Source organism: Ochotona curzoniae, unplaced genomic scaffold (assembly GCF_017591425.1).
Source record: "Ochotona curzoniae isolate NIBS_2020 unplaced genomic scaffold, NIBS_Ocur_1.0 contig_2321, whole genome shotgun sequence".
Classification (NCBI taxonomy): Eukaryota; Metazoa; Chordata; class Mammalia; order Lagomorpha; family Ochotonidae; genus Ochotona; species Ochotona curzoniae.
In genome coordinates, this window is record NW_024465421.1 from 15,795,075 (window position 1) to 15,817,592 (window position 22,518).

The 22,518-nt window shown below is 47.3% G+C and overlaps 2 protein-coding genes across 13 annotated transcripts in view; one reads left to right on the plus strand and one right to left on the minus strand.

Annotated features, from left to right (window-relative positions):
- GDE1 (glycerophosphodiester phosphodiesterase 1) lies at nt 1-14,517 on the minus strand. 5 transcript variants are annotated; one of them, XM_040973285.1, is made up of 7 exons: nt 14,133-14,517; nt 12,694-12,789; nt 9,090-9,265; nt 7,380-7,485; nt 4,555-4,647; nt 1,582-1,793; nt 1-626 (listed from the first exon to the last, which is right to left on the minus strand). In XM_040973285.1, the coding sequence occupies exons 1-7, from the start codon at nt 14,391-14,393 to the stop codon at nt 479-481; spliced, it is 1,092 nt and encodes a 363-aa protein (XP_040829219.1). In that variant the 5' UTR covers nt 14,394-14,517; the 3' UTR covers nt 1-478. The 5 variants fall into 5 exon arrangements, with proteins under 5 accessions (XP_040829219.1, XP_040829220.1, XP_040829222.1 ...); XM_040973286.1 differs by lacking the exon at nt 12,694-12,789; XM_040973288.1 differs by lacking the exon at nt 12,694-12,789 and having other exon boundaries at nt 9,090-9,261; nt 14,133-14,215.
- Nucleotides 10,910-22,518, plus strand: part of CCP110 (centriolar coiled-coil protein 110) — a 25,792-nt gene continuing 14,183 nt past the window's right edge. For 4 of the 8 annotated variants that reach the window (XM_040973275.1, XM_040973281.1, XM_040973282.1 and 1 more), the window contains exons 1-3: nt 16,490-16,627; nt 20,981-21,136; nt 22,348-22,476. In XM_040973275.1, the coding sequence (XP_040829209.1) occupies nt 20,996-21,136; nt 22,348-22,476 (270 nt within the window). In that variant the 5' untranslated portion in view covers nt 16,490-16,627; nt 20,981-20,995. Of the gene's footprint in view, nt 10,990-16,489; nt 16,628-18,968; nt 19,112-20,452; nt 20,549-20,980; nt 21,137-22,347; nt 22,477-22,518 lie in introns of those variants that run through there. The other 4 variants (XM_040973276.1, XM_040973277.1, XM_040973283.1 and 1 more) reach the window with 4 other exon arrangements.

The window sequence follows — 22,518 nt, forward strand, 5'->3', positions numbered from 1 at the left end:
TCCTTTTAATGATTTTATTAGTGTGGTCGCACAAGTTTGATATCTACAGTACATCGTCAACATGTTATAAATAAGTTACTTAAGTGTGGCACGTTTGTGGATGTCACCTCTGAGTGGTCATGCAGGTCCCATGCATGTGCATCCGCATCCCCCTGCCCCCATGGCAGAGCAGGTCTGTGCTGGTCCTCACTGGGTCTTGATGTGTGCTTTGGCTGGCTGGGGTGGGAGACGCTCTTGTGCCTTACCTCAGACCCAGAGTTTTAAGAGCAACAGCACTGAACTTGAACTTTCCGTGGAGCACGGTGGCAACACAGGGTCTGCTTTGAGTTCAGGTAAAAAAAAATGCAGTTGCTGTCGACTGCTTGGGTGAGTCCCCCTGTCCCCTGGGCTCGGGCTGGCGCCAGGGGTGAACTGATACCCCTACTCAGGGACCAGTGGGCCTGCTTCTGAACCCGAGCTTCCTCTCGGGAGGCTGAGTCTAGAACTGAGACGCGCAGTCCTCCACCATGCTGTCAGTGATGTAGCTGGAACCGAGGTGGGATTCGTAGTAGCTCTTCTCATCAAAGGTGTTCACGGTCCAGCCTACCACCTGGATGCCTTTAGCTGACCACTTCTTCAGGTAGTCCCTGCAGAAAGAGGAAACATCAGTCCTGTTAGGGTCATGACTGGTTGGCCCAGGAACCTATTACGGCCACTCAGCATGGGCTTTGCGACACAGCCAGATGGAGCCCACTGACCGGCCCCTGCACTGCTCCCTGGGCTGGGCCTCACCCCCATGACATCACAGCTTTAGACACTCCCCTGGCCCCTGATGACCACCCTGACTTCTGCTCAATGTCCGGCCTCAGCAGCTGCTGCAGGTGGGCCTGACTTAGTCCTTGTGCCTCAGTCTGGCCTTACCTCACACCACATTCTTCTCTTGGGGCCACGAGGGCAGAAGCTATGTCCTGCGTGCTTCGTTGCTGTAACTTTTTTTAGTACAGCAAGCACCGTGCAATTCCATAGGCATTTGCCAAGTATTTATTTACTGTGTGGAATGCAAGCATGCCTGAGATAGAAATGAAACTGACAGTTCTAAGGCACTGCAAACAAACAGCTGCAAAATGGCCCAAAGATGGATTTGAAGATGGATGGCGGGTTGGGAACTGCAAGTTCCTTGGGAGATGTGGACCATCTGTGAGGGACAGAAGATTAGGAAGGACACTGGTAGGCCTAAGGCAGGCGCCCAGAGAGCATTCTCACGGTGGCCCTGCCCTGGATCTTGTGTTGGTTTTCAAAGGGAGCCAATGGCAAGAAATGCTACCGTGCTCTCACCACAGTGACAGGTTCATCTTTTGTTTAAAATGCACTAAAAACAAAACAAAAAAGAGTAACTGATTCAGCTGTGTTGGAATCAGAGTGACACATCTGAACTCTTTCCTCCTAAGAAGCATTCCAACTTCACGCAGACACAACCCACTTTGGGATCGGAATCAACGTGGGTCGTCTACTCTCCTATGTCCAGAACATCCAGGAAGCGTACCAGGAGATTAAAACCAACAACCCAATAAATCTCCAAATCCCCCAAACCTTTGCACTTACGGGGATACGAAATCCTTCTGCATGAGGAAAGCGGAAATCCCACACAGGTACCACAGGATGTTGTGCATGCTCCAGTCAAGCAAAATGTCCAGGATCACAAACGTGGTCTGTTTCCAGAAGGACGTGTGGCGTGGCTTCCCGTCTCCTGTGTGACTGAGGCTCCAGGGTCTGTGAGTGAGAGCCGTAATCACATTCTGGTCTGTTTGTCTCATCTGAAAAGGAATGGTGCCATGGGAATCACCACCATGTGGAAGCCTAACAGTCCCGCTGAGATGCAGCCAGTGAGGTGGTCGCAGCGTGCAGGCTGCCCTCATGTCTCCTAACAGGTCCTCCACCGTTGGGCCTTGGAGAAAGGACCGTGATTAGTGTGAAGTGCTTGGTGCACAGAGCAAGCAAGAGCCCTCTCTCACGATCCTAAGCGCTGCAACTCTGCGCATTGAGAAAATGACTGGCTCGAAAAAAAAAAAAAGGATTTATGGATGTATTTGCAAGTCATATTCAGAGAGAGGGAGAGAGAGAATCTTCCATTTGCTTCTTCACTGCCTAAGTGGCTGCAATGCCCAGGGCTGCACCGGGCTGAGGACAGGAGCCAGGAGCTTCCTCTTGGTCTCCTCCATGGAAAGGCCCAGGGACTTGGACTTCCTCTGGTGCTTTTTTTCAGACACATTAACACGGAACAGGATCAGAAGTAAAGCAGCCAGGACACAAACTGGCACCCAAATGGGATGCCAGCATCGTAGGCAGTGGCTTTACTCACTATGCCATAATGCTGGCCCTCAAGATCAGCTTTTAGGGGACAGCGCAGTAGCCTGGTGATGAAAGTCCTCGCCTTGCACACGCCAGCATCCCTATGGGTGCCTGTTTGTATCGTGGCAGTCCCATTTCCCATCCAGCTCCCTGCCTGTCAAGGACAACCCAAAACCTTAGGACCCTGCACCCACATGGGAGACCAGGAGGAGGCTCCTGGCTTCGCATTGGCTCAGCTCTGGCCATCATGGCCACCTGGGGAGTGAATCAATGGGTGGGAGATCTTCCTCTCTGTATATCTGACTTTCCTATAAAAAATAAATTTTTAAAAAAAGATCAACTTTTAATAATGGTATGAGAATAAACTTAAAAAAAGTTTGACATATAAAAATTGTACGTATTTATGGGGGCATGATGTGTGATGTTCTGACACATGCACACATTGTTTGATGTCCAATCCCCTGTACATGTATTGATCGCAGAGTTATCATTCAGAAACAAGCTTTTAGTTGGCTATTGATCTGAGTTCTGGCCAGAGATGGTGGATCCAAACTCATTGAGGATGGACCCAGGCTCATTCCCAGGGGGACTGGACAGCTTGGGTGTCCCTAGAGGGTTGGAAAGTACATGGGTGGGAGAGCGAGGTGAGGGAACTGAGAGTCAGGGCCAAGGGGAGACACAGAGGACGTGGAAGGTGCTCCTTTAGCCAGTGCTGTCCCGGCCTTCTGCAGACAGGACCTCCCCTGGCCAAGGCCTCTGGCATCAGGCGAGGGTACATCCCGGGGACTGTACATCTCCATCATAGCTCACAGCCGAGCAGGCTCCACCTTCACTGCCCAAGAGCAACACAGTCAACTCATTGTTTTGGAAACTAATCAGTACAGGGAAAGATTAAGTGTGTGTTCTGCCTGTTGCGCAACTACAAGGCAGAGCAGAACTTCTCTTTTTACAAAAGGATTCTCGCTAATCCACGAAGAGGAAATGACAGAAGTCAAACTCAACATGTTGCAACCCCTGGCCCCCAAGCATCAACAGGCACAGACGACAGGAATCAGCCAGGGGTGGGGTGGTGTGCCCGTTGGACAGCCAACCCCGGTCTCCTCGGGCCTCCAGCCGGGACTACACTGAGAGGAAATAGGACATAATCCGTGAAACTTGGACTGACCTCGCTTCTTCAGGAAATACAAAGCAAGGCACAAAAGAGAACTTGGATCTTCTATTTATTGTAACATGCAGAATTTATTGATTGATTTAAATAAATAATTTGTTAAAACAAACTAAAAACTGCTTATGATGTTTCTGAGACAAGCGACAATTTATGCACTGATGCTGGCATCTGTTGACATTAAAGACTTACTAGTAATAGTTTTTAGATGGGGCAAAGGCATTTTGACTATGTTGTTTAACGGGCACCACTTTTCTTCTTTTTTTTTTTTTTAAAAAAAGATTTATTTATTTTTATTGGAAAGACAGATCATATTTATAGAAAGAAGGAGAGACAGAGAAAAAGATCTTCCATCCTCTGGTTCACTCCCCAAATGGCTACAACGGCCAGAACGGAGTCAATCCAAAGCCAGGTGCCAGTAGCCTCCTCTGGGTCTCCCATGCAGGTGCAGAGGCCCACGGCTTTGGGTCGTCCTCTACTGCTTTCCCAGGCCACAAGCAGGGAGCTGGATGGGGAGTAAAGCAGCCGAGACACAAATCGACACCCATATGGGATCCTAAGACTTGCAAGGTAAGGATTTTATTCACTAAGCCATTGTGTTGGGCTCAGCTGCTTTCTAAAGACATTTAGTGCTATCTGGATGCAGGGAACGATGGTTTGCTCTGAAAGAACACTGAGGATTATCATTAGGGGCCTGGATGAAACAAGCAGAACTCTAGTTGCAGGAGGGGTTCGTTGTATCACTCTACTTTTATGCACATTTTAAATTCACTGAATTTATTATTATTTTTTAATGTATTGTCAATCAGTTAGTGAGAAGTAGGGACACAGAATTCCCTTCCACTCTGAGAATGTTATCAAAGAAATCAAAATGAATCTATTAAACAACAAAGGCTGAAGTGGATTCATGCATTTTAAAATTTGAGTGTATTTCTCTTCCGGAATTTCTCTTGTTAAAAGAGCTCTAAGCATGATCTTGCGTGGCTCCATTTAACTCATGCTTATGTGGCCCACTGCTATTATGTCTAGAAATCAAACACAAGGAAACTGGTGAATTTTACCTTGTAGATAACTTCCGGCAAGAAAGAGCAGACCACGCTGCTGTTGTAGAGTTGTGGAAATTCCATATACATTTTCTTTAGTGCATCAGTTGCCTACAAAACAGAGAGATTCATGTCCTTAATATCTATTAAAACATGACAGATGCAGCGAGTTAAACATAGATGAGTAGCCCTCATGTGAAAATCCAAAATCGGAGATGCTTCCAAAATCCAAAGTGTTTTGAGCTCCAACAGTGACATCACAATTTGAAAATCCCTCACTACTAAACATTCCCGCACAAGCTTTAATGCGCAAAACTGCCTTCAGCCTACGTGGATAGGATGTCAATGAAACCTGAATGCATTTCCTGTTTTGACTTAGGTCACTTCCCTAACTACCTCAGTAAGAATATGCCAGCTTTTCAAAATTTGAAAAAATAACTCCCCAATCCAAAAGCACTTGTGATGCCAAGCATTTTGGATAAGGGACACTGAAACCGTATGACTCCACTGAATCAATCGGTATACCACTCATGGGGTACACCTTTAACTCATGTCAGCCACAGCAAGCAGTGGGGGAGCTGCTGCATGCCCCCATCTTGTTGGGAGGCTCATCCGTGGGTGTCATAGTGTGGGGAAAGTGTGGCAAGCTGCAGGCCAGAAGGTCAGGTGCCAACTTCTAAAATCTCCTCCTTAGAGCCCAGTTTGGCCACTACGGAAAGTTCTGTTATACACACAGTTTTGTCACCCTCTGGCTTGCATGGAGGAAGCATGAGCTGAGGACAGATTTCTCTCAGTCCAGGGTCTAAAAGGGTCCATCGTCTGTCACCGACATGAAGGGGGTGGCAAGAGGAAAAACTGAGCTATAGATCTGGAAGAGAGAAACCTCCCAGTGTTTCCCGGATGAACAGAAATTTCTTGCTGTCATGTAGCTAAGAAATGAAGGAGCAATGCTAGAATTTAAATATTGACACACTGTGACTCTACGGAACTAACATCAGTGGCAGCTAACAAGATCAAGAGTCAGCAGACATCCTGTTGGATGGGCAATATTGCTAATTCTTGGAACATGCCCCACACATCGGTCTCTAAACACAGCAACAAAATGCATCCCTGCTCATCATAAAAAAAAAAAAGCAAAGGTATTATTCATAACTGAATAATATCCACTGATAGTACTATGGACTGTAGGACCCAAGTTTTCTCAATATTTGAACTGACACATGGATTCTTCACCTTTCTTATTTATTTAATTCTCCCAATAACCCTATGTGGTAGTTTCTTTCCAGATACCCAGGAAACATTCAAGGTTAAGGCCACCCTGTAGTAAGTTATCAAGCTCGGTCAAGGTCTGTTGGAGCCTGAAGCCCATGATCTTGGCTGTGGGACTCTGTTAGCTCCAGTTTGTGGCCAGCACTTGCCCCTGGACACCACTGACCTGGAGAATTAGATCCCCATGTCCTCACCCAGTCTTGGCTCGACTCCTGTGAGTACCCATCCAGAAAGCTCAAAGAGCACGATGCTAAAAATACAAGAGTTCTTCACCTTAGTTTTTCTTTTCCTTTTCTTATTCTAACAATAAGTACAATGGTCGGTACATTGTGGGCGAAATGCAAAACCTGTCACTGTTCCCACAAGCGGGCCCCATTGTCATCAAAGCCTGAAGTATTCATTAGAAACACAAGTTCCTTGACCTCACCCTAGATGTTTCCAGAATCTCCTCTGGAGCTAGTATAAGGCAGGAATCCATGTTTGTAAAAATGCAGATTCCAGATCAACTAGAAAGTCTAGAGGAATACAACTACAATTTGCCAGTAAGTTTCCAATCTCTTTTTTCCAAAATGGAAGTTGACGATTCTAAAATTAATGTAAACGTATGTTCACATTTTAGGTTTTAAGAATTGGTTTCTAACATATCCAGGGGTTAATAAAAAATAAACTGGCATCTTCCAAATTCTGACCAAGCAGGGGACCATTACTGATTACAGATATTGCTGAGGAATGGAGAGGAACATTCAAGTTGCCCAGATTGGGGCAGGGTGGGGAGACAGGAAGACACAACCTACTTATACTTGGAAAAGCTGGGTTTTTTTTTGAGAACAATGTAATCGGAATCATTTCGCTATTCATGCCCACTGAAATATATTTGTATGTGTGCAAGTACAAGATTTCAGCAAAAGTTATTTTAAAATGTCAAACATATTTGAAGAAACTAATAGTAATTTTCTAAACCATATTTTCCCATTGCAATATATGCTTATGAGTTGAAACATAAAATTTCAGCAGATTTTATCTGAAAATACCATATGTACCTGAAGAAAATACACTAGTTTTCTGATAAAAGTATAACTCCTCAACTCATAAAACTATATATAAGAAATAGAAATTAGAGGAATGAACTACATGAAAGGTACCCCACTGACAATCAGAAGCTTGTAATATGGGTGTTCTCCATAAATGCAGTCCCTGGTTGTACAGCCAAGCCCCGGTAACAGATAAGCCAGAAGTAGCTTGTCTTGTGTTTGATTCCTGGCCTACCTTTAAATGCCTCTTTAATCTTCCCTTAAGCTCTGTTGTCAATGCTTCATGCGAAAACAAAACTTGATTTGCATTTTGTGCTGGCTGCAGAATATCAGGGGTATTATAAGGTTCCATGAAGGGTTAAAAGGTTAAAAAGTTCCATAATTATTTCTTTAAAGATGTGTGTGTGTGTGTGTGTTTTGTGCATTGTACACTTCTACGAAACTGACACAATTTGCAAAAATAATTTACGAAAATATATAGTCAATTTTGGGAGCAGTTAGCAATGAAGTACGACGCCTCTGTAACACACAGGGTGAACTGACCATAGTGGCATGGCCTTTGACGTCAAAGAAGATGGTGAGGTTGTTTTTGACGCATTCTGCAACAGCTTCCCTCAGGGTGGGGATCTTTTCATCAGGGAAATCATTCCTGCAGGAGAAGGAAGAGGAACAGCATGTTGTAGGAAAAAGGAAAGCAGGAAAGCTTAGTAGCGTGAATCTTTGACCAATGTCTCCCAGTGCAAAGGAGAGGATGCTTTCCCTGAGCTGCTTCCTCAACCACACCAGGGTTGAAGGAGGACTAACTTGAAACACTGAAAAACAAATTTAGAATACACAGATTTACATCTCGGTGACTTTAGGAACTAGCTATTCACCTTTGACTAATTTACTGAACTTTTCTGAGATTGTCTCCAAAAGCTGGACCAATCTGTAGCATATAATATGGTAGTCCCATGATTATCTACATTTAAATTAAAAATTCAGCCCTCCCCCTATTTCCCTAGCTACTTTTTAAAAAAAGATTTATTTATTTATTTATTGGAAAGTCAGAGATACAGAGAGGAGGAGAGACAGAGAGGAAGATCTTCCGTCTGATGATTCACTCCTCAAGTGAGCGCAACGGCTGATGCTATGCCGATCCGAAGCCAGGATCCAGGAAATTCTTCCGGGTCTCCCACATGGGTGCAGGGTCCCAAAGCTTTGGGCCATCCTCGACTGCTTTCCCAGGCCACAAGCAGGGAGCTGGATGGGAAGCGGGCTGCCAGGATGTGAACCTATACCCATCTGGGATCCCGGGCGTGTTCAAGGCAAGGACTTTAGCCGCTAGGCCATGCCGCCGTGCCCCCTAGCTACATTTTATGCACTCAGTAGCCATGTACGGCTACCATTTTGAGCAATGCAGACATGGAACATTTCCATCAATACTGGAAGTTCCACTGGACAGAGCTATTCTACATCATACTGAAGATATTTCCATTCCTGGAAATTTATGATTCCTTTGAAGTTGGTTATAAAGATCCAAAGAATAACAGAGTGAAGTACAAAGGTGATAATCCTTGCAGGTTTTGAAGGCTGGAGCCTTTATGTCATCACTTGGGCTGCCTGTATTTGCACTGGTGTGCCTGGTTGCAGTCCTGGCCCCTTTGGTGCCCCTTAAGCCTTCTGATAATCCAGCAGACGGTGGCTCAAGCGCTTGAGTTCCTGCCACCAACATGGGATATGCAAACTGGATTTTGGGCTCCTGGTTTTGACCTGGCCCAGTCCTAGCTATTATGGGTATTTGGGGAGTGAACCAGTGGATGGAAGGGCTTGCTCCACCTGTTTCTACATCTCTTTCTCTCTCCGCTATTCAAATAAAATGGTAACGAAAAAAAAAGAAGAAAGAATAGCATGTTTCCTGGTGCACTTGCCAGCGACAAGATTAACAAACAATTGCTCTCAGCCTCATGAATCTGTAACTGAAATGGCAGTACAGCATAACTGCCATGTTAGCAACTAGACAAGGCTATTACCTTGAGAATAATTCACACAATAATCTGGCCTCAGTGGGAAAGATTAAAAACATACATGCCTTATTTGTTGTTCCTGGCACCGGCTTATTACTTGGGAAACCTGTATATAGCTTTCAAAACACACCATAGCAAAACAAAACAACTCTCCTGGAACAGATGAGATAACTAGAAGGTTCCAGCAACCATCGGGAACTCCATGGAAAGCTAAAAGATTACATCTACGTGACGGTCAACTACCTACCTGAGCCTGTGATTTGCTGCAGGATTGAGCTTCCTGATTTGCTCAAATGTCAAGTCACACAAGCGTCCAGACCCGTCGGTGGTCCTGTCCACCGTGTTATCATGCATTAGAACGGGAATCCCGTCGGAAGTGAACTCAATGTCGAGCTCCACGCCTGTTGCTCCATTCTTAGCTGCCTTAACAAAAACATCAAGAACATTAGTGTCAAACGGCCACAAACACCACCCACCATGAGTCGGACACTTGAGATGACCAACAGGGCTGCCTGCCAGAGAACTGTGCTTAAGGACTGTGGAATAGTGGCTAGGGTGTGTGTCCGTTTCCCGCAGATGTTAACCTTGTGTCAACTCCCACCTCTGTGGGCTTATGATCAATGCAGTTGCCCCCTCCCCCCGCCCCCCGCCAGTGGTATATTTAGGGAAACATCAGATGCTTTAACTCTGGGGGGCTGTGAACATTGAGCCATACCCTTCTGTTCACCTATCCTCTGTGGGCATCGAAACTCTCAGGGACTTTACTCCTTGGGCGTCAACAGCATGAGTCAGGGTTTTCTGGGTTCACCCTCTGTATCAGAAACACCCAGCTTGCTGCCAGGATATGCTACCTTCTGCTTATGGGGGCGGTGCAGGCTGTGGGCCAACACTAGAACTTGAACTCTAAGCTCCTGAGACTTACTCTAAATGTTTGCCTCCTTGGCCGCCTCATCACAATGAGAGTGGAAACATTCATTAGGATCAAAATTTAAAAATACATATTTTTAAATTTTAAGTCATGGCCCAGTGTAAGCATACATGATATATCCAGTAAAAGAAGAAAACAGATGTTAGTTAACATTTTATCATTTTCTTCAATGTCTTTCTGCTTTTAACCCACGATCCCATGGAAGGGGCAGGTAATATTCTCATTTTACGGATCAGAAACAGAGATAAAAATAGATCAAGAAACTTGCCCCAGGTAAGGAAGCCAGCTAGGAGGTGGTACAGGCTGCGCTCCCAGCTAATATGAGTGTATTAACAATAAGACGGATACAGCTAAAATTCTTCCATTCTCCTTTTCTCATCAGAGGAAGCTGTCATCTCTAAGTCAGTGTGTGTCATTTTCTTTTACTCCCTTGTGGTCTTTAAATATTCAAGGGAAGGACTTTCCATCACTGATTCACTCCTTGAATGTCTGCAACACCCAGGGCTGCGGCACATTTAAGTCAGGAGCCAAGAACTCCAGATCTCCGGATGGCAAGGACCCAAGTACTTGAGCCATCATCTCTGACTCCTAGGATGCATATTAGCAGGAAGCTGGGTGGGAAATAAAAGGACTGGGCTCAAGCCAGGCCCTCTATTGTCAGATGCGTGCATCCCAAGCAGTAACAAACCCTTGTGTCAAACACTGTTCCCGTGTTTTTAAGCTTTTAAGGCTGGTTTCCCATCAGCAGCGTCTGATGGTTCCACTTTCTCCCCCTCTTTGCCAGCACTTATTTCTTCAGCCCTCCTGATGGGTAGGAAGTGGCATTCACCTGTGCCGCCCTGATGGCTGATAATGTGGCACGTCTTTCCTTGCTGAATTTATTGGCTATATTCTTCCAACCAGTATTTTCCTGAGAAGCTATTATATGTCAGGCACTGTTCCAAGCCATATTCCACTGCTTCAAGAGGGCTGAGCAGGGAATCAAGGGGCCTTTGTTGGAGTGGAGAGCAACATCTTCTAAAGCGCTACTTGTAAATCTCAAGGATGATAAATATGGTGAAGAAGGACGTGTAGGTGGGGTCTACAGATAACCAGCAAGGGAGGCGCTGGGAGAGGCTGACAGTGCAGCTTACTGAGGAAGGCAGCCAACCGTGCAGATGGGAGCGGGGAAGAGTCTTTCAAGCAAAAGGAACAACAAGGATAATGTCCAGATCACAAGGTCAGAAGCAGCCACGCAGGTGGCAGAAGGCATGGACTGCCTACCCAAATCTATTCTCCCTCTTCTCTATTGGTCAGAACCCGTTCTCAGCTTTCTCCTGAGCTCAGAGTGGACTTGTGTCCTGTGTGTGTGTGGGGGGGGGCGGTGGCTGGGAGGCTTCTAGGAAAGACCCAAGAAAGAGAAGTGGAGTCTTTGCTTGAAACAGGAGGTTGGCAGGGAAGGAAGTGATGGCTGGGGTCAACCTTGGCCACACCCAAACACTGTGAGGGCCAGCTAATGTGCTGTGGATGGCGGAGCCCCTAGATGAGGCATGGAACCTGCTCTCCCCCGACGCCACGGCCAGCTCCATGAATCATCCCGGAGGCCAGTCCTCCCACTCGCATCTCTGGTTATATGAGTTAAGTCCTCCTATTTTTGGAGATACTCAGAATTAAGACTTTCTATTATGTGACACCAAAAGTGGTCTAATGCACACACAGGGTGTTTAAGACAAGGGGCTTTGAGAAAAATTTGGATTAGAAGGTGTTTGGATTTTACCTAATCACAATAGTACACTGGTTTTCAATAAAGGCGTAATATCTGGTTTATACTTTAACAGCTGCACTCTGGAAAGGAAGCATTGGGGTGTGACCCCTTGTGGGGATCCCTACATTCTGTATTAGAATGCCTGGGTTCAAGTCCCACCTCAGCTTCTGCTCTGATTCCAGCTTCCTGCTAATGCTTGCTCTGAGAAGCAGGTAATGGCAAGCAGTAGGGTCTCTGCCACTCCTGTGGGAGACCCGGATGGAGCGCCCAGTTCTCGGCTTTAGCCTGGACCAACCTGGTTATTGTGGTCTCTTTGCTTTCCAAAGAAATACATGAATAATTAAGATAAAAATAAATAAGAAATAATAAATCTGTACTCTAACCCCCGTGTGGAGAGAGTGGACCATGAGTATAACTTCACGCCTTTGTCACTGTTTATAATAGTGTGTCTGCTGTTGGACATATTTGCTTTATATTTATTAAGTTTTTTCTTTCTGCAAATAGTCTGCCAGAAATGCTGCTACTGTCCGAATGGTTCCCCTGTTACTTTTTTTCAAAGTTATACTCTGAAGGAGATGCAGTATGAGCCGGAAGTACACAGAGGAGTGAATAAGGCAAGACCAAACTTGGATGAGAAATAACTACGTATTTCTTTTGAAATCTAGAGGGAGGACATAGTTATGTTCGGCAATGAAGTGTTCGTGATAGCTTAAAGTTCATTGATAAGGACCTTACAGCCCAACAGACTGACTTATCACATGTCATTTCTAATTAAGACCAGAAGTCAAACCACTTCTCGGCCTTTTGGCTAAGATTAAGTGTAGAGCAGAAGCCAAGCTGCCACAGTATTCATTATCATTGTCCCATTGCCTAAGGACGCTGGATGCAAACATACAGGCCAGGAATAGAATTCAGCTGAACTTCTCTTGCAACACAGCAGGATATGAAACACTGCAGTGGATGTATTTATGTCTCAAATATGCTTCCTCCTTCATTTAGTATGATTTCTATTCAGTCAAAAGTGTTCCTGTCTGAATCAACACAGCCACTGGTAACAGAGGAAGGTGTTTCAAACTGTGCGTGAAAAAGCTGAATGAAAAGATTAGTTCAACACAAAACATTTTGAACTCCACGCACAGTTGTTTCACAAGCATGCGCCTCATTTCTATGTGACCTCACCAGTCTCTCTGACTTTAAGAATATGAAAACCTTCTTCCGTGTCTTCATATTTCCAACAGGAGCTAGAGAAGGGGCTCTTTTGACACAGAAGAAAAGCTTGGGGGAGAGACAGACAGAAGAGAAATTTGAGTGTGTTACAAGCAAAAAAGTATACTCTTTTCCCCTGCTTCTTTTGGCAGATGTTTTCCCCCCTTTGACATGGAGCTGACGCTAAAGAATGAACCCATCTTTGGATTCCTTTTATTTACTTTGTTTCCTTTAGAAGTCACAGTGGGCCATGGATAAGCTCCTGACTCCTCACAAATTATTTGCAGCTCCCACTCTTCTTCCCATTTTACAGATGGTGATACTGAGGTCAAGGACTGCTCGTGGCACCCTTGTCATGACCCTAACTGGGACATAGGTTGCTTAAGTAACTTTGCTCATTGTGCAATACCCTGTGTCCCCAGCAGGACAAAAGAAGAACAGGCAGTCTGCGCTTCTGCATCCTGGATCACATTCCATTCTGTGATACGGAGCTCTGAGTCAAGAAGGAGCAGAGTGTGCCTGAATCACGGTGTACCCCACCTAGTCCATGTCAAAGAAATAATGCGATCAGATACATTTAGACAGAGGCAAAGTGCCAACTCCAGGGCAAAGCTCACCCACTAGGCAAGCTGTGGTGACTGGGAAGTCAGGAGACTGCTAAGAGCTGGAACGTATCAAGGGTCCCTTGGGTAAAAGGATGCAAAACCTGACTGAACCTGCCTGCCAGAGCTGTGTCAACATGAATGCAGGTGGAAGTTTGGGAGCAAGAGCTGATAAGCAGGTGATTCTGGTACCAAGTAAAGGCAATCTGCTATGATGCTGACCCATTGTCAAGGACCTAGGTGACTGTCCAAGACCCGATTTAACTTGGCTCATGCCCCACTCTATTCACACACTGGGTTTAATTCTGTTCCTTGAAGGCAGGACACACATTGCTACCAGCACTTCCCTCATCATTCCTATCTCCAGGCCATTGCACCCGCTGTCTCCAGTTCTTGGAGCCCATTTCCCACACTGCCACAGCTGGCTCCTTCTCTCCATGCCAATGTCACTATTTTATTTCTCAAGTCGCCTCCCTCGGCCCTCCCAGTCATTCCTCATCTCATTCACTCTCTTGGTATTCTAAGGCTCTCCTGCAGGCACTGCCTTCCTCGGGTGTGAGCTCTAGGCACACAGCATGTCTTGACCATGGATGGTTGTCACCGCACAGCTTGGCACACAGCGACTCTACAAATATTTACTTTATTCTAGAAATACCTCAAGTCCGGAGATACCGGGCCCTGGGAGGGAATCAAGGGCCACAGAAGCTTACCTGAGAAGGTCAGGAGACTTAGGAAGGACAAACTCAAGCAGAGCTTCCAGCAAGGTCCGAGGGGGCGCGAGGTGTGATGGTGGTGGTAGGGGAAACTCACCTGCCGAATAGCTGCCAACGTGTTCTCCGGCGCGTCGTGGCTGCCGCCCCGGTGGGCGATGGCGGACACGCGGTCTCGGGGCTTGAGCACCTGCAGGACCCTGCGGGAGGGCAACGGTTCAAAGCTGAAGAGCCGCAGCAGCACGTAGAGGCTGCCGGTGAGGAGGCAGGCATTGAAGGGGCTGCGCGTCAGCAGCAGCAGTAGCAGCAGCAGGAACGAGAAGGGGCCCAGGAGGCCCCCCTGGTCCTCCCACAGCCACATGCCGGCGCCCGCACCGGCAAGGACGGGAGTTCCGGACCGGCCGGCCTCCCGGGACTGAGCAGCAAGAGAGCGATGGCGGGGAAGAGGAGGAGGAGGACTGTCCTTAGCCGGCACCTTCCGAGGGGACCAGCGCCGCGCAATGGCGGCGGCGGTCACATCCCGAGAGGGAGCAGACCTTCCAGCCAATCAGAGCCCGACATCTCGGGCGCGAGGGGGCGGAACCGCTGCCGTGGCAACAGGGGCAGTCCCTGGCCCCAGGCTCAAGTTCCAAGAAGGCTGGGTGTGATGTGTGGTTTGGGCTCCTTGAATGGAGCTGGGCGTTCAGGCGTGGAGGGAAGGCTTTGGGGTGGGGGATAATGCTGTTAACAGGTGCAATTCAGGCGTGGAGGGAAGGCTTTCTGATTGTGTGTGGGGATATAACAGGTGCAAGTGACACGAACAGAGCGTTGAGCAGGTCCAGGGCATTGTACCAGCAAACACTGCAGGCTCATCTCGTTTCTTCTCTCAACAGCCGCAGCAGCAGGTATTAACTCAGGAGACGGCTCTCCTTCTGTTTTCAAAGCATTTTTTTTTTCCCATTCAGAGGAAATGAAAGACTAAAACAAAGGAAACAGTTGAGCTACCAACCTGTCAGGGATTTCACTGCTTTCTTTTTTTGAAGAAAAAAATATGCATGTATTTATTTGGAAGGCAGAAAAAAACAGGAAAATACAGATGTCCCGTCTGCTAATTTACTCCCCCAAATGGCTGCAACAGTCAGGACTGGGCCAGGCTAAAGCCAGCAGCCCGGAGTTCGAGCGTTGCCTTCCATTTGGATGACAGGGGCCTTCTGCGGCTGCTTTCCCAGGCGCATTAACAGGGAGATGGAGAGGAAGTGGAGCAGCAGGGATGGGAGCTGATGCTGCTGTAGGCTGCTGGGGTTGCAGTTGGCAGCCTAACCTACTTTGTCACTATGCTCGATTTCTTTCGGTAGCTGAGGAAACTGAGAAGTGGAGCGAACTGGGCAGGTACTGGCAGGGGACAGCACTGACAGCCAGCCAGCAGTGTGTGACCTGTCTATTGCCTCTCTTCCTCATCTTATTATTCCTGTTACTGAAGATTAATGTACCAGGCACTGCAAGCATTATCTTAATTGTGCCTCCTCGCAACCACCTGTGATAATAGGTAGTGGGGGAGGGTCAGTAAGAGGGACAGAAGGTGATGGCTCCTCAGGGAAAGGAAAGAGGCCACTGTATTATATTTTGGAAGGCTGGTCATATTCCTTCAATAGACACTTTGGGTAAAGATTCAGTCCGTATTCTGCCATCTTGAACTTGTCATCTGTTTTGCTTGTTTAAATCTTGCTACTGGAATTCAGAAGGATGTCGGTCATCTTAAGGTTTCCAATGAGCATGTAGGATTCATCATTTTATTGGTTGTTGTTGCCTACAGAGCAAGGGGCTGCCATTTGGTGTAACAGTTAAGACTTTGCTTGGAATGCCTCCAACCCACCACGGGTGCCTGGGTGGAGTCCCATGTCTGCTTCCTGTTCAGGAATGTGCTCTCAGAGAGGCAACAGGCCGACTCAGCATTTTGGCCCTGCCCTGCACGTGACAGGCTGACTGTGGGTACCTGGCTTCAGCCTGGCCCAGCCTCGGTGCTGCGGGCATTTGAGCTCTGTCTCTCTCTCTTTCAGCCTCTCTCTGTGCATCTCTGCCTTTCAAATAAAATAAGTGCATTTTAAAAAAATTGGTGAACGATATGTTTTCCAGTGAACACACAGAAAGAAGTAATATCTATACAAATAAGCAAAAATAAAAGGCAACTTTCTGGAACACTTCATGCTTATAGACCTCGAAGAGCATTCTATTTATAGCAAAATACAATTCTAGAAGCGCGATGTAGCAGTAAAGACTATATTTCCCAGGATGCATACAGCTCACCGCAAAACATACATCCTTGGTCATGGCCGCGCAGTGCACCCTGGGGACTGTAGTTTTCTCAGGCTCGGTCGTTCTAACCGCCCGCGAAGCCGTGACCGGAAGTGCCCGCCCTGAGGGGTGGAGTCTAGGTGGCGGCAGCGGCGGCGGTTGCCAGGAGCCCGCGTTGTCGCTTCTGAAACCCGTAATATGGCGGGGAGGAGAAGGCGGCGGCGGCATCCTGGACTGTTCTGTCTCAGTACCAGTTGAACCTTTTGATTCCTGGCAAGGCTGGTGGCGAAGGGAGAAAAGCTGACGGGCCCTCAGGGGCGTCAGGTGTGTGAATGAGGAGGGGCCGACCCTCCGCGCGTCGCGGCGGGGAGAGGCGACGTTGGTGCCCAGAGGTGCTGAGGAGACGACGGGGTGCGTGCTGGGCTCTGGGGCCTCCAGCCGCTGCGAAGCTGTCGGGTGTGGGTGGGGAGGCGAGTGCCCGGGCCAGCTTCCTGGGCATGCAGGGGATGCTGGAATGCGGTGCACGGATGCTGCCCCGCGCAGTGGGCTCGGGGGACGGAGCAGGATGGAAGGTGCTGAGTGGACGCGGGCAGAGGATGGAGCCGGGGAGCCCCTTGTTGCTGACCGGGAGCGTTTCCTCCCTGTGCGTCCTGGGGTGCGCTTCTGAACGCCCTGGGAGTGCTGTCTGTCACTAGAAGCATGGCGAATTCTCTAGCCTGCCGCTAATGCAGCGTTTGCTTGTGATTCGGTGTGAAACCCAGTCTTCCACCCCCTAGTAGGGCAGCCGGCAGCGGGCTAGTGATTGCTCTGGTTGGGAAGGGGTGTTGACAGAGGGAAGCCAGGAAGCTGTAGTCCCCTTTTCTGAGTTTTTAAGTTCACATTTGCTTCTTAACAGGAACTCCAGCACTGCGGCTCCCCTTCCTTCCTCTCCCATCCCCTCCCCCAGGAGTTGCTAGCCTTGCTACAAGCCATTAGGACAGTTATCCTCTTGCTAACGTGTTGCCGATTTCTGTGTGCTCATTCTCACCAATACTCCTGAGACTCTTACCCTATTGAGCCCCACTTTACAGACACAGAAACCGAGCTGAGGGTCAGGGCAGTTGCCGGATGCCCTAGAGCACCCAGGCAGTGTGCCCGAGAAGACAGGTGTCTCTTGGATACTGTATACACGTAGCTCCCGTGTTAAGCGGGTTATACCTTTGTTATGTTTTAGCCCCCCTGGTTAGAAAGAGAGAGAGAGAGAGAGAGAGAGAGAGAGAGAGAGAGAGAGAGAGAGAATAAAGAAGGAAAGAAGTCTAAAGGGTCCTCACTGCCAGTACACAAGCATTTGTGCCTTTGGGGGTTGTAATGGGTAAGCAGTCAGCTGGTGTCCGGACAACAAGGCAGGATCTTGGCTGTGTTATTTTGTTTCTTCTTGTCTTCAGGTACATTTCTGGTCTCCCACTGGTGAATAGCAGTTAGGGTGCTGAATCCATTGGGTTTGTCCAGAGGCTCATTTAAATAAGGGTCAGTCATCCGCCATGTTGTAAATGGAGACAACAAGGCCTGCCTGGACCTGCAGCAGCTGGCTTTATTAACGGCCATGGATGAGCACTGTCTGATGGTGAAGCATGGGGCAGTCGCGTTGAGGTTGCAGTGGCCGAGTCGTGCAGGCTCCCAGTGATAACTGGGGTCTGGGATGCAATGCCGGCACTTAGCAGGCACTTAGCAGGCTGCCCCCTTTCTGTGTGGCCTCCAGCACAGTGGAGAGGTGCTGGCTCCCCGAGGCGAAGGGCCATCTTTGAAGCTTCCGCTGGATGCCAACACTGGTCTGTGTAATGGGGATTCCATGTGCAAAAATGAGAAGGTACTGTGCTTCACACAGCTTAGGTTTCGGTGGAGGAAGACAGACCAAAACCAAAGTGAGCAAGGTAGTTTCAGAGCGTGGTCAGTGCAGTGACGGTTGGGGGACAGCAGGGAGCATGGCAGGGACTGAAGCAGGGTGTACTCAGATGGCGAGTGCTCCTCTGTTGGGGGGACGGCGCTGCTGATACAGAAGGATCCAGCTGTGTCCAGGGTCAGTTGGTCATTTCCATAACCTCCACATTAGCACTCGTATTTGAATAGTGCATTGTCATATGCTGTCTGTTACGCTGTGGTAGGAATAATATTTGTGTGTCACTTATGTGAATGCTTCACAAGCTTTGTGGGGAAATGGAACTAAAAGAAATGTTTATTTTGGCAGAAAAAAAAAAAACCAATGATTTAAACACACACAGATTCCCCCATCTATTAACTTCTCAAATGCTTGTGCTGGCCAGCACCAGGCCTGGCCACAGGCAGGAGCTGGGCTGTCCGGGTCACCTGTGTGGCTGGCAGGAACCTGATGACTTGAGGCATCACCATTGTCTGCCAGGGGCTGCGTTAGCAGGAAGGGAAACCTGGAGCTAGTACCGCATACTCAACTGTACAACACAGCCATCTGCAGAAAACTTTGGAAATCCTTGTATAGTTTGTTCATAATATGCATCTTCCATGAATTGTTCGTGGACTGCAGTGTGTGGCATGTACACGTGTTATTTAAGGAATGTAAGTGACTTTCGGAAACAATGAGGCATCTGTGTTGATGGAGGGAAAGGAAAGCTGTGGCTTTTCTTAAGGTGTTTTATTTCCTTAAGTTTTCCAGACCTTTCAAGCTGGATGTCATGTGCGAGTATTTATAGAACGTACGCTGAATTATTTATATGCACACTCTATCTCCGTTCCCTGGAATGCTTCGTGTGTGGATTGGATTCTAAAACATAATTTTTTTGAGATAGTTTAGCAGAAGTGAGTTCATTTGTATTGCTTCTGCATGTTTTGCTTGCTAGGGTAGCGTAGTGTAGGTTGAAACATAGTCTAAAAGGCGGGTATGTAGACGCAAGCATGTGGCATAGATGCTGGTTAAGAAACCCAAGTCCCATATCAGAGCCCCCCACCTCCCCTCTGCGGCTGCTGACTGCAGCTTCCTGAAGGTGGGAACTGGGGGGCAGGTCCTGGGTGCTGGAGGCATTTGGAGTGTGCCAGCTGATGGGAGCTCTATCTCCGGTCCGTCTTTGTTTCTTATGTAAATAACTTTTTAAAATAATGGTTCTGCAGTACACTTATTTTTGTTTATTAATATAAGCTTACTAAATAATCCCATTCACACTGTAGAGAACTATTTGAAACTAAAGTCTCATTTTGCATATGGTGTGTAATCCTTCGGAAATTACATGGAAATAGAATTGACAGAATGGTAGCAAGAGTTTCTCTTGGTATAACTCATAGTCAGAAGCAGCTATACATTTATTTTTCATAGCCAGAGCATACTTTTGATTGTACTCTTCTTCATTTGTAATTGTACTTTAATGGTCCCTTTCACTTTATTGTGCTGTAATTTTGAGTACTTTTCAGTCTAACTCAGTATTATATTATTATATTCTGTCTGATTTCATCTTTGCCTGTCCGACGTCATGAGCTGAATTCCCCTGTCTTTTCTCCCTCTCTCTCCCTCTCTCTCTCTCTCTCTGTCTCTCTGTTAAGCAGTTGCTTGAATAGGAGCATTTAAAGACGTTACTGCAGGACGTTGTCTGTTGCCGCAGCTCGTGCCGGTACTGGTTCTGATTGATGAAGTCTCTGTTCCCTTTCTCTTGCTTATCCAAGAAGCAGTGCTACACGTGATGTTATGTTTAACGTTTGCTAAATGAATGGATATGTTGGCTAATCCGAAATACTTTGTACGTTCATAAACACCATCGCAATTTTTGTGAAATTCCTGGGCTCGTTATTTTCAGTAGCTTGGCGATGGTTCCAGTTTTCAGCAAAAGTTAGTAAGTAAGCAAATAAATAGATAAATAAAAGATTTTTAAAAATAGAGTTAATACCAGAACCAGTAGATTGTCTGTTTTCTGCTTCTGTTTATTTGAGAGACAGAGATCTCCCATTGATAGCCGGGGCCAAGCCAGCCATGTAGAAGTCCGCCCAGGCGTGGGTGGCAGGGAGCCAAGTACGTAAGTCATCCGCTCCTGCCTCCCTGGGCTGTGAATTACCCCACAATTAGATTGGAGAGCTGAGTCAGGACTCGAACCTAGACTCGTGGAGATGGGACATGAACATCCCAAGTTGCCTTTCAGATGCCATGCCAAACCCTTGCTGTTTTCCACCTCTGACTGACTGTGGCCCTGGAGTGAAAATATAAATGTTAAGATAGGCAAAAGCCTTTGAACTTCATAGTAGAAAAAGAAAGTAAGTACTCTCATTTAAATAGCCCTTCCCATCTTTTCCCCCCTACAAAGCATTTCTGCCTTTGATTCAGGGTGTGTGTGTGTGTGTGTTGTTTGCACTGTGTGGAAGAATCTACCACCCTGCTTTAGGATCAGAAGTTAGTAAGGTGGTGTTCAAGTGTGAGTGCTTTAAGGCTCCTGTGAGTTTTTGGTGTGTTTCTGCCCTGGAGCAGGTCTCACGGGGCAGGGCTTCCAGGGCCTTCCCTAGACCCAAGAATTAACTTGTGACCAGACCTGAAACAGTTCTGGGAAGGTCAGTTGTAAGAATTGTGAATGCTAGCAATAGTTCACACTCTGCACACCTTAATGACACACGAGTCATTAATGACACATGATTCATTAAGGTGTTATTTCCTTCTGCGGACGTCAGAAACAACATTTTGCTCTCTCGTAGTGTGACTGTTGGACAATGGAGGAATATGAGACGTTCTGTGAAAAAAGCCTTGCCAGAATCCACAGTGCCTCCAGAACACAGGAGAACTTTCTGCCAGCCCTGGCTGAGGGTACTTCGCTGATTCACTTCCATGGGGTCGCCGTGCTCTCTCCGCTGGTAAACTCTGTTTCTTCGTAAATGACTTTTGTCCTGTGGTTAGTTACCAAGGCAGTGCACGAAAGGTTTGTAAATATTTGGGGGAAAAAAAAGATGCCTTGGTCTTATTCACACTTGGGGAAGTACAGGTGGGTTGGCAGTTTTTAACCTATCAGCTGGCAAAGATCTGACAGTACCTGGTGCTCCTTAGGTGCTGGGAGATCCAGACTTTTCTGGCGCTTTGAGATCCTCACTTAATGCTGTAGTTGGGTGAGTCGTGTGGCAAAGCGTATCAGGCCTTGAGAGTATAGATAACTTCTGACTCGGCAATTCCACTTTTGGGAATAGTTAGACGTGTGCTCCAAGAGATGGGCGCAAGCATTGTTCCAGTAGTGAAACCCGCAAGGAGTGGGGCAGTTTCACCAACCATGGTGCCACGAACAACCTGATACCCGTGGCTGAGAGGAGGCAGCGCTGCCTGTGCAGGCCTGACAGTGGCTCAGGGTGGAGGTCCCACAGGTGGTTCTGCAGCTGGTAGAGGCTGCAGAGCCTGGCCTCCTAAGGGCCTGGCCTCTAGTCGTAGTTTAGCCACCTGCCTGCCCAGGGAGCTTCAGGTCTGTTTGTATTTTTGTTCAGTGCGGGGTGGGGGGGGGTGCGGGTGGAGGGGAGGTGTGTGTGTGAAAATAGGGTCTACCATAGAAGGCTGTTTTGAGAATGAATAAATACATGTAGAATGCTTACAGTGCTACCTGGGTCATAGGTCCTGCGTGTGTGTGAGCCATTTAGGTACTTATTCGGGCTCCTGGGAGGAAAGATTGTCAAATGAGAAATGTGAAACTGAGCAGCGGCTAGGAGGGCTCATTTTATTGCTGCTATTTTAGAGCATAAGTGGATAGGCTTTTTTTTCCTCTTTGTCTGTAATCATTTCACCTCTGTTTCAGTTGAGAATAATTTATATGCAGTGAAGTGCATTGTTCTTGGGCCTTAGGGTTCTGTTGGTTTTGCTATATGGTATCACCTCTGTAACCCCCAGCTTGGCAGAGCGTTGTCATTGCCACCAGGAAATGCCACCTGCTCTCCCCCAGGAAGTGCTCCCCACTGCAGTTCACATTTCTCTCAGCAGTGATCAGCTTGGCCTGTTATACATGTTTTTAATAGTTCTACTTCAAAACTTCCTGATTTTTATGAATTTTTTAGTCAATAAATAATTACATCCTCTTGATGTTTTGCAGCTTAACGTTGAGAAAAGAAAGGAAATGCAACAAGAAAGGCAGAAAGCACTTGATGTGGAAGCAAGAAAGCAGGAGAAGAGGAAGAAAGCATTGCTGAGTCGTGTCCAGGAGATCATCGACAGCGTTCAGGTGTGTACACTAAGCTCTTCTAGCTCATAATGAGGGAATCCT

Coding starts and splice junctions, on each gene's coding strand:
- GDE1 (XM_040973285.1), bottom strand. CDS start 14,393: ATGTGGCTGTGGGAGGACCAGGGGGGCCTCCTGGGCCCCTTCTCGTTC. Junction 12,790..14,132: donor CGTTGGCAGCTATTCGGCAG/GTGAGTTTCCCC, acceptor CTCTCCCCCAAG/CTTTTCTTCTGTGTCAAAAG. Junction 1,794..4,554: donor TGCCGGAAGTTATCTACAAG/GTAAAATTCACC, acceptor ATTCCTTTTCAG/ATGAGACAAACAGACCAGAA.